At 40.6% G+C, this 13,665-nt stretch overlaps 1 protein-coding gene across 1 annotated transcript in view; it reads left to right on the top strand.

The window, feature by feature from the left end:
* EGFLAM (EGF like, fibronectin type III and laminin G domains) overlaps positions 1-13,665 on the top strand; it is a 75,223-nt gene that overhangs the window by 12,466 nt on the left and 49,092 nt on the right. Inside the window, exons 2-6 of the mRNA XM_032676538.1 lie at positions 4,489-4,601; positions 6,506-6,589; positions 8,181-8,207; positions 12,531-12,648; positions 12,901-13,036. Of these exons, the coding sequence (XP_032532429.1) occupies positions 4,489-4,601; positions 6,506-6,589; positions 8,181-8,207; positions 12,531-12,648; positions 12,901-13,036 (478 nt within the window). The remainder of the gene's footprint in view (positions 1-4,488; positions 4,602-6,505; positions 6,590-8,180; positions 8,208-12,530; positions 12,649-12,900; positions 13,037-13,665) is intronic.

Below are 13,665 nucleotides of genomic sequence, written 5' to 3'. Positions count from 1 at the left end.
GCTGAGATTTTCCGGTTTCAAGTCATTGTCCTTTGTAGTTATTGTGGCTGCGAGATTCTTGCTCTCTTACGTACTGCTGCTGGGCAGTGGGAGCTGGAAAATGCTTCAAAGAAATATAAAAATGGCACATTTTTTTTCATTTAGAATTTCCTGACCTTTTCAGTTTGTCATACTGTCTTCCTTCCACTCTGGTGTTTGCATGACCTTGTTCTATCTGTAAAATGAAGGGAAACAAGAAAAGACCTTATTGCTGTTTATTGTTTTATAAACAAGGATTTCACCAATATTTCAGTGAGGGAGAGTGGACCATAATGTACTTTGTTTCACTTCTAGGAATGGGCAAGCTGTTTTCCTGGAAAGGTGCTATTACAATGATAAAATGTTATTTCAGTAAAACTTGGGGGTTTTATGAATTGGTGAATGCAATGAAATAATGTTTCAAACAGAAGAAATTCAAGGATATTTCTGGAAAATCCTTTGTTCTGAAAACTTCAGTTTAAATGTATTTGAATTATTTTTCATGAGGTCTTTTTATTCCTTTTTCTTCACACTGTGACATGTTAGTAGTGATAGCTGGCATTTTATCAACAAATTTCTCATGTTTCATGGAACACAAATAGGAGACACACCAACCTGGAAAGTAAGGAGTACTTCAGTCAGTATGTCTTAGCTGTTACTCAGAGAGATTTAAAAGTAAAATAGTGAAATGCTTATCTCCTTTAATTGGCCTGTGCCTTATCATTAGCAGTAGTACAGAAAATGTAGTATAAAGATTTTGGTTTTCCAGCCCACAAACTACTAAAGATAAACCATCTGTTTTCCCTGAAATGTATTACCATATTATTGCATGAGGAGTGCATGAGTGAATTATTTGCATATTATTTCATGATGTGTAAGTATCTGTGATTACCTGCAGGCCTTGAAACAGCAAATACATCTAAAAAGAAAAGATAAAATGCAAAATATAGTTAAAATTCTAAAAGAAAAATGTCTAACACCAATCCTTCCAGATATTACATTCTTCACTACTTCTAAAAAAATCTGTATTCTGTCACTATTATTTTAACCTAATTTAAAATTTAAATCAGTTTTGAAGTTTACTCTAGAATAGTAGTACTATTAGTACACTGTAAAACAGTAAAGATGAGTTTTATCCAACTCATCCAAAGCACTTCAGATGTGAAGCTTGTGAACATTAAGAAATTTTTTTTTTTTTTTTTTTTTGAAGTTGGGTTTCTTTCTCATAATTGTTCATCACTGTAGTAAGACTTTGGGCTCAGACCATGACTGGAAGGAAGAAGCTTGCCTGTGTCCACATAAGCAGTTTTCTTGCAGTAGTTGAAGGAAAAGATCAGGCTGAAGAGATTGCTTAATTCACCACAGTAAAGAATAGCATCATTGACTGGCCCAGGCTGGGGACCATTCCCAGGAGGCACTTAATATGTGGACAGAGGCTGTTGTATGTAGCAAAGGGAGCCACAATGGAAGCAATACTTGTATTGAAATGGGATAAGCTTTTTTACCATCTTTAGTTTGAATTGTTTTTGTGAAGCAAAAAGTTAAATAATGGTCATTATTTGGAAATGGTGAAATTTACTTCGTCTGAGGGAAAGGGCTCATGTATTCTTCAGCTTACTTGGAGAGCTTGTTTGGTGACTTCTTTACCGGTTTAGCAGTTTTTGCACATTTTTAGAAGTACAGAGCCAAAGATGTATAAGCGAAGAAGAAAAATAGCTGTAAGCAGAAAAGTAAACACAATATTGTCAGCTCAGCATTGTTTATCTACAGCCAAATCCTCACTAATTTCTTGTATTTGATATACTTTCATAATGTATAGTCATAATATGTGTAACAGTGCTCCCCCTTAGTTAATGCCTTCTTTACGTGGGATAGGAATCATTGCTTCCATTACCATCAAAGCATTTTGGACAATATTGAAATTTCTGTGCCTGATGGGCCAGAAAGGAGAACAACGGTGTTTGTACAAAATGTGTTTACTTGTCTTTTTATATACATTGATTCCTTATTCTTTATGATTAGAGCAAATCTCCATGCCTTCTGAGGTATTCATCAGACCAAACCGCAGAGCACATTGGCAGAGGGGATCATCACTGAGGCAGATTTTCAGAATATGTGCAAGCAGTGAATATGTCACACCTCCCTTGCTTGCAGATTCCCAATCCAGTGGGCTGCAGAAGGGAGTATGCTCTGTTGTAGTTTTGCACTGTGAGTGGTGCTACCAGGTTAAGAGATTTTGTGCTGAGTTTTGAGAAGAGATTTGACCTGAACTCTTTGGGTACAAATACCCAAAGAGTTTACCCTTGGAAACTATTTTTATTTTTAATAGTCTAAACATGACATTTGACATAAAGACATAAATATTTAGACCAGTTTCAGTATCTGTTTCTAGTGTGCCTAATACATGATGCTCTGTAAAATCATGCAAAATACATGAAGCTCATATTTATCTCAAAACAGTTTGTCAGTAAAGCAGCAATATATGTTGCAGCAGTTGTGATCAGCTGCAAACCACTTTGATATGGTATTGCAGCAGAGTTGTTCAAAAGCCATGACACCTCCTGCAGCTCAGTGCCATAAACATTGCTTGTGACAGATCCTGCAGTCACTTTGCTGTGGTTGCAAAGGGAAAGTTCAGTCCAAAAATGGATGTTTTTTACTTTCTGCCTGGTTTTGTGAAATTCAGACTCTTGACAACCAGCAGTGACTCTGAATGCCCCAATGCACATTGCTAGGCTGTCAGGGCAGGAGCGGTGACACCAGAGGACTGTGGGGCTGCCACACTGCATGAGATACTCCTCTCTGCCTTGCCCTCTGTCCTCCCCAGGAAATAAGTCTGTGCATGGGGCGGGGATGCCACAGGCCTTCCTTTTCCTCTTGGCTCCTGGCTTGGGCATGAGGCAGCCCTCTTCCTGACAAGGGGAGTGCCATGTGCCTTCTTTTTGCACAGTTTTATCACGGAGAGGGCAGGAGCCAGTGGTGTGTGAGTGCTGAGCTTCGTTTGAGGCTGCTTTTGGATACAGTGCTTACACCTGGTTCCCAAACACGCAACCTGCTACTGCCCTTGTTGTGCTAGGGAAATTTCTAACTTCTACAGAGTTTTCTCTAAATTCTAGGGTTAATTAAACAAGGAGGATAGAAATATAGGTCTCTCTGACTCCTTGCTCTTATTTTCCCTGTCTTAGGCCAAGGCTTTGTATTTACTCCTCCAGTAACAATTTATAGGCCAGTGTAACTGAGGTCAGTGTTTGGCTCTCGGTGTCTCTTTCATCAGCTGCAACCTGGAGATAGTAGTGTTTTCTAGAGCTGAGTGAATAATTCATGACATGGCTCCTTATTTAACAGATGTTGCCTCTCTGTTTGCAGATAGTCTGCAAATGGATTTCATTTTGTTCAAATTTATTTGTTGTTTCAAATTATTCACCAAATACTTTCAGTAAATAATTTTATTGGCCTAAAGTGCATTCAGAATATGAATTTGAAGCCTCCCTTACATGACTGTTTGTCATTGCTGGTTAAAATTTGTTTTTTTGGCAACTATGCCTTCCAGGAAACTTGTCTCATAGAACTTCCCCAGAAAGTAATACAAGGATGCCATGAATGTATGTTAAGAGTGAATATTTAGGGGGTATTCTTTCTTCATTATTACTAATGATGTGTGATGTCAATCTGTCTCCCTGAGTGTTGTGAAGATTGGAAAGGTGTTTCCTGAATGTGAAATGTTTCTTAAGTGGACAGTGATACCCCAGCCCTGGCTGCTCATCTCTACCTCTCCTTTCATTTGCACATGGTACTTGGTAGTGCATGGTTCCAGCTACTGCTGAGTGCAGGGCAGGAGGTGAGCACAAGAGGTAGCACTCTGCTGTGCTCAGAGCCCCAGGAACAAGCAGGAATCCATGGGACTAAGCTGTGGTAATGAAGAAAATGGGTAGGGGCCCAGGGAACGTGGCAGGATTTGATTCTCATCCATACCATTGAACTCCTTTCCTTCCCCAAAGATATCCATACTGGTGTGGTTCATGAGCTGTGCTGTCCTCCAGACCATTCCTGGGAGACTTTCCCAGCAGGCTGAACCTGTGCCACAGGCTGTACAAACAGGATGGATGTGTGAATGTCCCTGTCTTTTGGTCCTGGGTAGTATCCAGCATCTCAGGAATACATTTAAAAGCCTAAGAGTTGCTCAATGGCATTGCTTGAGGCACTGAGTGCTCCTGAGCTGATCAACAGCTTTTCCAGTGGGAAAAGGAGATGTCCCCCTTTGCTCCCTCTTTCCTGGTATTCCACTGCCACCTTGTAAGGCAGAGGTGGAAAGGGAAAAGGGGCACCCAAGTTAAATCTGAGTAGTGGGCTGTGTTTGATAGTTTGGAATGAGGGGCAGCATATGGATTCTTCAAATCTATACCTGCCCGGTAGCTAAAGGAGAGGGTTTTTTGTCCTGTGGCTACTTATACAATGCTGTTTTGTTTTCAGCAGATAGGCTGGGGCCTCCTCTCAATATACTGCTGGATTCACTGAACTGCACAGCGTTCAGCGTGCAATGGAAGATGCCAAAGCAGCACGCGAGCACTATCACGGGATACACAGTAAGTGATCCTTCTGCTCCATGGCCTCAGGCTGCACATGTGGCACAGTGAACCGGGCGGGCGGGAGAGCCTGTTCTCATAACAAACAGTGCTGTCACCTGGAGAGCAGTCAGGAGGCAGTGGGCTTGAACAGATTGAACTGTAACTTTAAGAAACAAGCAGATCACGGTTTAGGAACAAGCTACGATGGGAATTTGGGTTGAATACCAAGGGCTTGCAGTAGATATATATTGTTTTTCTGTTGTGCTTTCCCTGCAAGGGTCTCAGTGCTTTCTGCAGCTGATAAAACAGTAAAGTAGAGCAGAGCAGGTTGATATTACACTGTGCATTCAGATCCTTTGACTTGTGCTTCCAGCCTGAGAATTACTTTAGCAGGAATATCTTGTGCAAACCAACCCTCTAAAACTTCCCAAACTGGCAGCAGGTACAAGAAAAGGCGTATTTCATAGTGTCTCTTCCCCTGATAGGAACTGTACTGCATAGCATCCCTGGGAGCCTAGCTACAGCCTTAAATAGCAAAGGGATTTTGCTTTATTCCCCTTCCACCTCAGAGTTGAGTTTCTGTTAAAGAAGCTGAGTGATTTTCCTGTTTAAACCAGCAATTTTGTAAGGGTGTCTCTGACCCGCACCAAACCACCATATTACTCTTCTACCTAGAGGGCAAAAGAGAATGGCTGGCCTAAACTGCCTACAGTGTTTTAGTGTGCAAGCAGAAGAGCAATGAGCATTCAATCTTTTTCGTTAGATATTGCTTTAACCCAGGTATTCCATGGCAATAAAATTCAGTCCCAAAATGGAAGTTCAGCAGTGGGAAATTAGCACCAAAGGTGTGGCATGTTAACTAGGATGTGTTGTTTTCCCCTTCAAGAAAGAAACCCCAAAAACCAGCAGATTTTTTAATCAGCGTTTTCTGTGGAGGGATATGAAATTTTGAGGAAAAACGTATCCAAATTTCAGTTTTATGTGAAAAGATGGGAAGCAGAATGCTCCTGACTGCCTTTATTATTAATGTACACTAAAAGAGCGAGAATATTCCCTGAGATAGGTACTTCTGGTACATATGTTCCTTCATCCCATGGTCTTGTAAATGACACCAGTGCAGCCCAGCTGCAGGGTTGTTTTTGTTGTTCTGAAAGTGCTTGTAGTCTAGAAGTAAGAAGAACTTGGCCAGGACCTGCCTCAGCTGGGCTCTGCGTGTAGTTGGGTCCACCCTTCTGTGTGAAAACAGAGGTGCAGTGAGTAAGTGGCTAAAGTCATAAACAGTTTTCACTGTTCATGCAGTAGATCAAGCATCTGAGCTCCAGTTTATTTTTAAGCCTTGAGCCCATGAGTGGCATGATAATAAAACCAGTGAGAAACAGCATTGATAGAGCTGTACTCAAATCATCTTCACTGTATTAACTTTTGACCCTTTGACATCTCAGGGTCTCTGTGTGCAGGGAAGTAGACTCTCTCTAATTAGTCTCCAGTACATGACAACAGACATGGAGAGACATTTTATGATAGAGCAATTTTTATAATGTCATAATCATGTAATATGAACATCTTCCTTATAAGAAGGTGTCTAACTTGTGCAGGCTAGTCCCACAAGTCTTTAGCTGTCCATGCTGGCCACAGACAAATGATGCACAATTCAAGTTGGTTCAAGTCTGCCCTAAAATCTAGGCTGTGTTTCATATCTGTTCAGCATATACCCTGTATGATGGTATCCTTTGGTCACACTGACAACTTCTAGCCACTGAGAAGGGAATGTTAAAGGACTTTAGCTTTTCATACATTCAAAAAGGTAGGAGGTTGTGGGCTCAAATGCTGTCCACAATATGATAACAATGCACTCATTTTTTAAGTCATTCTGAGACACTGAGATATTGCTTTAACTGGTTTGACTATGTCTTCTTCTCAAGGTCTTTTACTCGGAAGTTGAAGATGACAAAGCAGTTAAACAGCTCTCACATGATGTTCCCCTGAGTTTGGATATGATTAGCATGGTGAGTATTTCTTTTCACCAACAGTCAGAGCACTGGAGAAGAACATGCAAGTGGGAACTTGCACATGTCTCTGTTGTCTGACTATTTTATCATGTAAAACAACTGGAACTTGTTTGTATCTTCCTAGTACTGACCTTTGACATCTACTAAAATAGAACTTTGAATATGCATTTTCTATGTGTATTCACACATGGAAGGGGTGGAATTGCTAGAGTCTGTGCGCAGTTAGAGTTACAATATCAGTGTATGTGTATTACAGTGTCTTGATGCAGGTGTGTGAGTTAACACACGGAGTTTTCAGTGTGTTTTTAGTCTCTGTGTGAGACTGTGGCCTCCTGAAGTATGTCTGCTTTAGTTGCACTTTTTCCAAGTTCGTCTCCTAGAAGATTCCCTCAATTTCTGTTTTTTTTTTTCTTTTGTTCTTGAAAGCATTACTTTTTCTCATTGCTTTTCTTTGTTTGTTTGTTGTTTTGTTTTGTTTGTCTCTTTGTTATTTTGGTTTGGTTTGGTTATGTTTTTTCTTATATCTCTCCGTTGCATTTTGTTTTTCATTGTCCCCTTCTCTTTCCTCCTTTTCTTTTTCTTTCCCACTTCTTTCCATTTCCATTTGTGAATGAACACTGCGATCCTCTTCTGTTGCACGGCTTAGCAGTTAGTGCCAAAATGAAAGCAATTTCTCCCTCCTTCTGAGTGGTTTTTGTACTGTCTGCTTTTAAATGGTATTCTTGAAACATGTCAGTGCTTCCTCAGTGCAGAGAAGCTGCTCCTTGAGATCAGCAAGTTGGGAACAAAGATTTTCTGGACTCTGCTTGAGCAGAGAGTGGAAGTGTTGCAGGTTGGGTGCTGTGAGGGCATTTCACACCATGCTCTGCAAAGGGCAGTCTGTCCACCAGACAGCAATGTTACTAGCACAGGGAACAAAGGCTTACATGTGCTCACGGGGGACCATTGCAGGCTTTCCAATCTTTCTTTAGTTATCCTTCTTCATCATTAATTTTTTTCCTATTTTCTCTTCTGCTCATCTTCATTCTCCTTTATTTTCTCACCCCTCTTCCTTCAGTTTCCCCACCTGATGTTCAAGAAAATGCATTCACTGATTCCTTCTGGGCAGTGCTTGGAAACCTCCCCACGAGAAGTGGGAATGAGGGGGATGCTCAGATTTCCTGCAGTTTTCCATCACTCTGGTTGTCAGTTCTGAATTCTGCAGGTTTCTGGTATCACAGTGAATGAAAGAATATTATTCCCATGATATATTTTTTCTTTATTTACACATTATTTTTTCACTTCTTATCTTTATCTCTGTTTCCTCTCTTGCCTTTTTTTTTTTTCCTAAAAAACATTCCTGCTAGTAGTGCCAAAAAAGATAAAACAGCACATTGTTTTTTTATCTTAATCTGACAGCAGTACTTCTTACTCACTGGGAGGAGAGAGTCTGTATCCCAATACTCATGCAGATGATTAAAAGCCAAATAGACTGCTATGTGCTGCAGCATTTGCCTTGTTTTAATTCCCTGACCCATTATTTATATGGTTTTGCCATCCCTTATTAGTATGTTAGTTCTTTAACAAGTCCTATTTTGCTTTTTTCCAGGGTCAACTTGAAGGACAAGCAATTTTTGTAAGTATTGCTTCACATGAGACTTGGTCACAGCTGTGATTTAAAATGGAATTGAATGTTCCTGACCTGGTCTTTCCACAAATTCACACACAAAATTTTATCTCAGATGTTGATTATAGTTAGCACTTAATCTTTCGTGGACAAAATACAGCAAATAGTAGCAAAAGCTCAAAATCCAGAAGCAAAGTGGCTCCCTTTTTACCGGTGGATAAACCTTTTTTTTTACTCATCATAGGTATTTATGATTTTCTTTTTTTGCTGGAGTAAATTTGTGTAAAGAATGAGATATATCCAGGCAGTGAGTACTTAGAAGTGATGGGGACAGCCAAGTAATCAGACACACAGTAAAAGGGAAGAACAAAGTCTGGGACTTGGAGAGGAGATGGAGAGGAAAAAATCTGAGCCAGTCCAGCAAGAGCCGAGAAGGAGGAGAAGCTCAGGAAGAGGCCAACCATGCAATGCCCAGGAGGAAAGAGTGGGAGAGTAGCTACTGGTATAAAACAAATTTGAAATAAATACTAACTCTCTTAATGGCTTTGCAGCTGGTGAATCAACTGATTATTTCCAGTATGGCATGCAGTCCAGTCTAATTCCTGTGGGCAGTAAACAGGCTGGCTTTATTGTGATGGGAAAGCAATCAAGTGTTGCTGAGATTCGGTTGGGACAAGGGCAGAAATTTCAGTGTTTAACGGAAATTCCTAACACCAACAGCCTCTTGCAAACTTTTGTTTCCTGAGACCTGTTGTAGGAATGGAGAAATCTCATGAAGTTGGTGAATCTTGCCCAGCATTCATGGTCAGAATTAAGGGAAGTTTGGTTAACTATAGGAGGCTGATGTCAGGATGAGACCTCGGGATACATTTGAACCAGGACTATCTGGTTCAGTCCTTGCTGAGCTGAGTCTGGATTGTGACATTTCAGAGCTGAAGTTCCATGCTGGGCCCTTTTTTTCTGCTTGATAAAAATAACACTTCTGAGGGGTGCTTGTGGAGAAGTATGACTGGCTGGGATTAATCAGCTCCCAGCTGTCATTAATCCTCAGGAAGTGGTGTTCTCACTGAAATGCTTTCTGTTATATTCATACCAAACTCAACAGAAATCTGCAATAGTCTTGTGGTTAAGTCTGCATAGTTCATGTTTCCATCACTAAGCTGCCTCTCCTGGTGCTGGGTACAACCCTGTTGCTTTCTTAGAGGCTTCTCTGTGCCGTGTGGGATGGTTGTAGCAAAAGGTGATTTGCACTGCCTGTTTCTGTGCATGTGTGTGTGCATATGCCTGTGTCTTAGCAAGTGGATAATGTATTATAGCTGTATATCATCATGAAATAGAGAACATGCAAGTGACAGCAGCCAGTCTGATTTAGTAAGGTGGTTGTTATAAATGGGCATGGCATTTAGGAACCTGAGCACAAGTAGTTAAAAAAGAAGAAAAATCAATAATAATTAGTAGACTTTAAAGATGGGAGGTTTCAGGTTGGGCACAGAGCCCTGGGGAGCGACAGTGCTCCCTGTCAAATCACTATACGCACCAGTACAAAATGGGAAGTGACCAGCTGAGACCAGTAGCGCAGGGAAGGAATTGTCATCAGGGAATACAGCATCATTAAACCCAGCTCAGTTCCTGCAGCTGTGCTGTAGTTAAGAGTTTGATGGTTTTTTGGATTAAAACAAAACATAAAACAGACTTTCTTTGGAAAATAATTTGTAATGCTAGTTTCTGTGAGGCAGCTTACTGCACAGCCTCACAAGCAGTTTCAACACACTTGGAGGGAGGGCAAGCTGTGTGGCCAGGCAGGGAGGGATATATGGATTATTCTATGTGCAATTGACTCTTCTACCACAGAAAAGGCATCACAATGCTTCACTCCATTCAGTGCTGTGAGATTGTAATGAAAATATCAAATGCCATTTTTTTGGGTTTTAGCAAGAGTGTTGTGTAAGACAAGAAAGTGAGGTTGGTGACTAGTGAAGCCTTATCAGCAATGTAATGTCCAGTTTGGGGTATCATGCTTCAAAATATAGAGGCAATCTGAGTCAAGGAAGGATTACAAAAACGATGGCAAGTTCACTCTTCCATATACTACCTAAATTTATTATCTGTGAGGCCACTCTCTCTCTTCTGGGAGGGAGAAAACTTAGGTTTAAGTTTTAAGACCCATCTCCTAAATACAAGTAAAAAAAAGAGATGAAACATGTACCCACAGACTGCTGGACAATAGGGTACAAGGAAACGTGTTTCTTCTCTAGGATTTGATTTGATTTGAAAGTGTTCTGGTGTAAGGTGGGTATTCCCTGAAATTGCTACAGGTCAGGGTAGCTTTATGGTGTTCTGCATCTTCAGTTATTCATTGATGTCCTGATTCTTGAAGATTAAAAGACATTTGGTCTCATGGATAAGCACTGTATATCCGAGAGCTGTGTTCATGGAGAGGATGTTGCTAGAAGGAGGCAGGTAGCCACATGTGTAAGGCATGAGGTTTTGAGGGTACACATGTTGAACTTAAAGACCTAAGTAGATACTAGGACTTTGGCCATACGCTCAGTGAGATTCCTTCTGTTTAGTTCATTGTAGACTTGGATCTGGAGGTAATAACATGAGGCAAGTACATGTGGAGAACTCACTGTGGAGAACAAGTTCCCAAATAGTGTGAAAACAGTAAGACAAATAATGAAGAACTTTTTTTTCTCAGAAGAATGAAAGAGGAATACTGGCAGGAACAAATGCACACAGTTTAAATGCAGACAGTCAGTATGTATGGCATAGAGGATAGAAAAGCAGGAGTAGGGTCACTAGTATTGTCACCAGGAGGAGGTGCTGGGTTTTCAACAACTGGATTCTCAGATCACATTTTGAAAGATCTAAGTGCCTTCAGCTCTGAAACTGAAACACCCAGATTAATCTTTCAGAGTGAGTGACCTTGCTACCTCTCCTCGGACAGTTACTTTTCCAGTATCGCGGTCATCTCTCTCAGGTTCATCTAGACCATTCAAGCAGATCAAGAGTGAATGATGGAAAAACAGGATAATGGTCAGGTGGTCCATGTTAATAGGAAATCAGCGTTGGGGCTCCAAAACCACAGCCAAAGTAATGATAGATGACAGGGTGTTGCCGAAAAATGTTGCAGTAATAACATAAGTTCCCTGAAGGGTAGAGAGGGAGAGTTTTTTCCAAAAGATCATAATAAGAAGATTTAGCAGTTAATGAAATTTTAGGATTGTTTACTATTTAACTGGAAATGCAGATTTAAAGTCTGTTCCAGCATGAAGAGAAAAGTATATCTCCGCATTTTCACATGTACTGTGACTAATGTTTTTAATATCAGAGAATGAAAACTGGAAAAAAAAATCTCTGTAAAACACTTTTTTTATGAGATCTTCCCCACCCCCCCAAGAGCAGTCTGTGGTGTAGAACCTGGTATTTCTGTTACTTCTATACACTGTCAAAATTCCTAAGTCTGAGATTAAAATAGAGACTAGAGGTAGGCTTGCAGGTAAAGAATACTGAATTTCTGTACACATGTACACATGCTCCAATAAAGATCAGATCTAGTGTCTGAGGCTCATCCATGGTATATTCAGCAGCCAGTGATGAAATGTAATGTTTTGATGACATTTTTTAATTTCTGGGAGATTTGAGCAGGCTCCTCTGAACAGTATTCAGCAGCACAAGGTCTTCATATGGAGTTGAACATTGCCTCCCTTACAGTAGTTGTCTGTGGGTTAATCTTTCTTTGTTTATAGCAGAAGGACAAATAAGGGAAATGCTCACTTCAGGTCAAGGCTGATAGCTGAGCTCGTAAAATTGTGAGAGGCAATGGGATAGGGTTCTACTCCATGTGAAATTAAAGATCATCAGTTCACACTGCATCAGATTGCTTCATTCTCAGGAGTTTTTATGGCCTATGAATTTAAAACAAAAATAAAAACAACCAAAAAAAGAAAAAAAAAAAGGAGAGAGAGAAAATGCACCAGACTGATATCAAACACCAGCAATTGGCTCAAGGGAGAGAATAGTATGTGCCTTTGACTTCACCAAGGGAAAAACTGCATAGTAAATGCAAAAGATCTACAGCCTTATGAGTTATGCTGAGAAATGGATCCAGGTCATCCCTATGGATTCCCCTGGGGCGAAGCTGCAGCTTGAGAGGAAACACATGGTACTGTTTGTGTTTGTTGTTTCTGAGCTGTTCTGGGCTAGGGACAATCTTCCTGGGAGAGTACATGGAAAATGACCTGTAAGATACTCAAATCCCAGCTCACAGCAGCATCCCCAGTTACAATGGAGAACTTTCACACTGTGCTTGTCTCCTCTTGACTCTGACAGGATGTTGTCATTGGTGACTTGAAGCCGGGCACTCCACATCGCGTTAGCATTGGAGCATATGGCTGGGCAGGAAAAGGACGACCCAGCATGCCCAGAGAGGTGACAACCTTATCCCAAGGTAATGCCTGATACAGGGCTATGTTGCAAAACTGGAAAGGCACATGTCTGTAACACTCATACCTAAATCTCTGTCGTATGCAGTAATATGATATTTTGCTATTATTTTTACAAAAATGTGGGGTTTTAAAGGGGCAACAGGTGAGAGGAGAAGCCTATGAATTTGATTCCTGGGTCTGTGGGAGTTAGGTCATTGTGTATAGTAGCCCAGTTTCTTCTCTAACGCTATTCCTTTGCACTTCTTCTGTCTTAGATAAGTGTATGCCCCCGGCCCCACCTTACCAGCCCCAGATCGTGGTAGTTTCTGATTCAGAAGTTGCATTGTCCTGGAAGCCTGGAGAGAGCGAAGGAAGTTCTCCTATCCAGTACTACATGGTGGAATTTATCAGGCAAGTTTGCCAGTGGAGCTTGAATTTCAGTGTTTGTGTATTACAGTGGTTTTTGATTTTTGTTTTTAGTTTTAACCTAAACTGCACTATTAAATGGCATATAGATCCATTTCATAACTTATTTACTTACTATGTATAGTACACTTTGTTTTCCTCTCAATATGTGTTGAATTACCATGAAAATTTAAAGACAAAACCAGAAGTAATCCAATTTGTTATAAAGTCACCAGTAAGTTGTTCTTTCTGATTGAAGAAAAATAAGGTCTGATTTGATCTGTTCCCTGCAATAATGGCTTTGGTGAATGAAGTTTTAAGTTTCTCCTGTCATCAAATGCTGTCAAACCATGCTGAGAAAAGAGTGTGTGGCAGAGCAGTTCCCCTCGGCCAACAGTCCTCTGGGCTGCTATAGGACGTAATCCAAGCATTGAAAATTCAGTATGTTAGGCAGTTTTACCTGATAAAAGTTATAGAACCATAAAATTGTCACAGTTGGAAGAGACCTTCAGGATTATTTAGTCCAATTGTCAACCCAGCACTGCCACTGTAGTCCATAAACCACTAAACCGTATCACCCAGTGCCAGATACAGACACTTCTTGAACACAAAGTCATTTGGGTCTTGAGCTTGCA

This window comes from Chiroxiphia lanceolata, chromosome Z (genome assembly GCF_009829145.1).
Source record: "Chiroxiphia lanceolata isolate bChiLan1 chromosome Z, bChiLan1.pri, whole genome shotgun sequence".
Lineage (NCBI taxonomy): Eukaryota > Metazoa > Chordata > Aves > Passeriformes > Pipridae > Chiroxiphia > Chiroxiphia lanceolata.
Note: the sequence above shows the minus strand (reverse complement) of the source record. Positions and strands in the feature narration are given on the sequence as shown.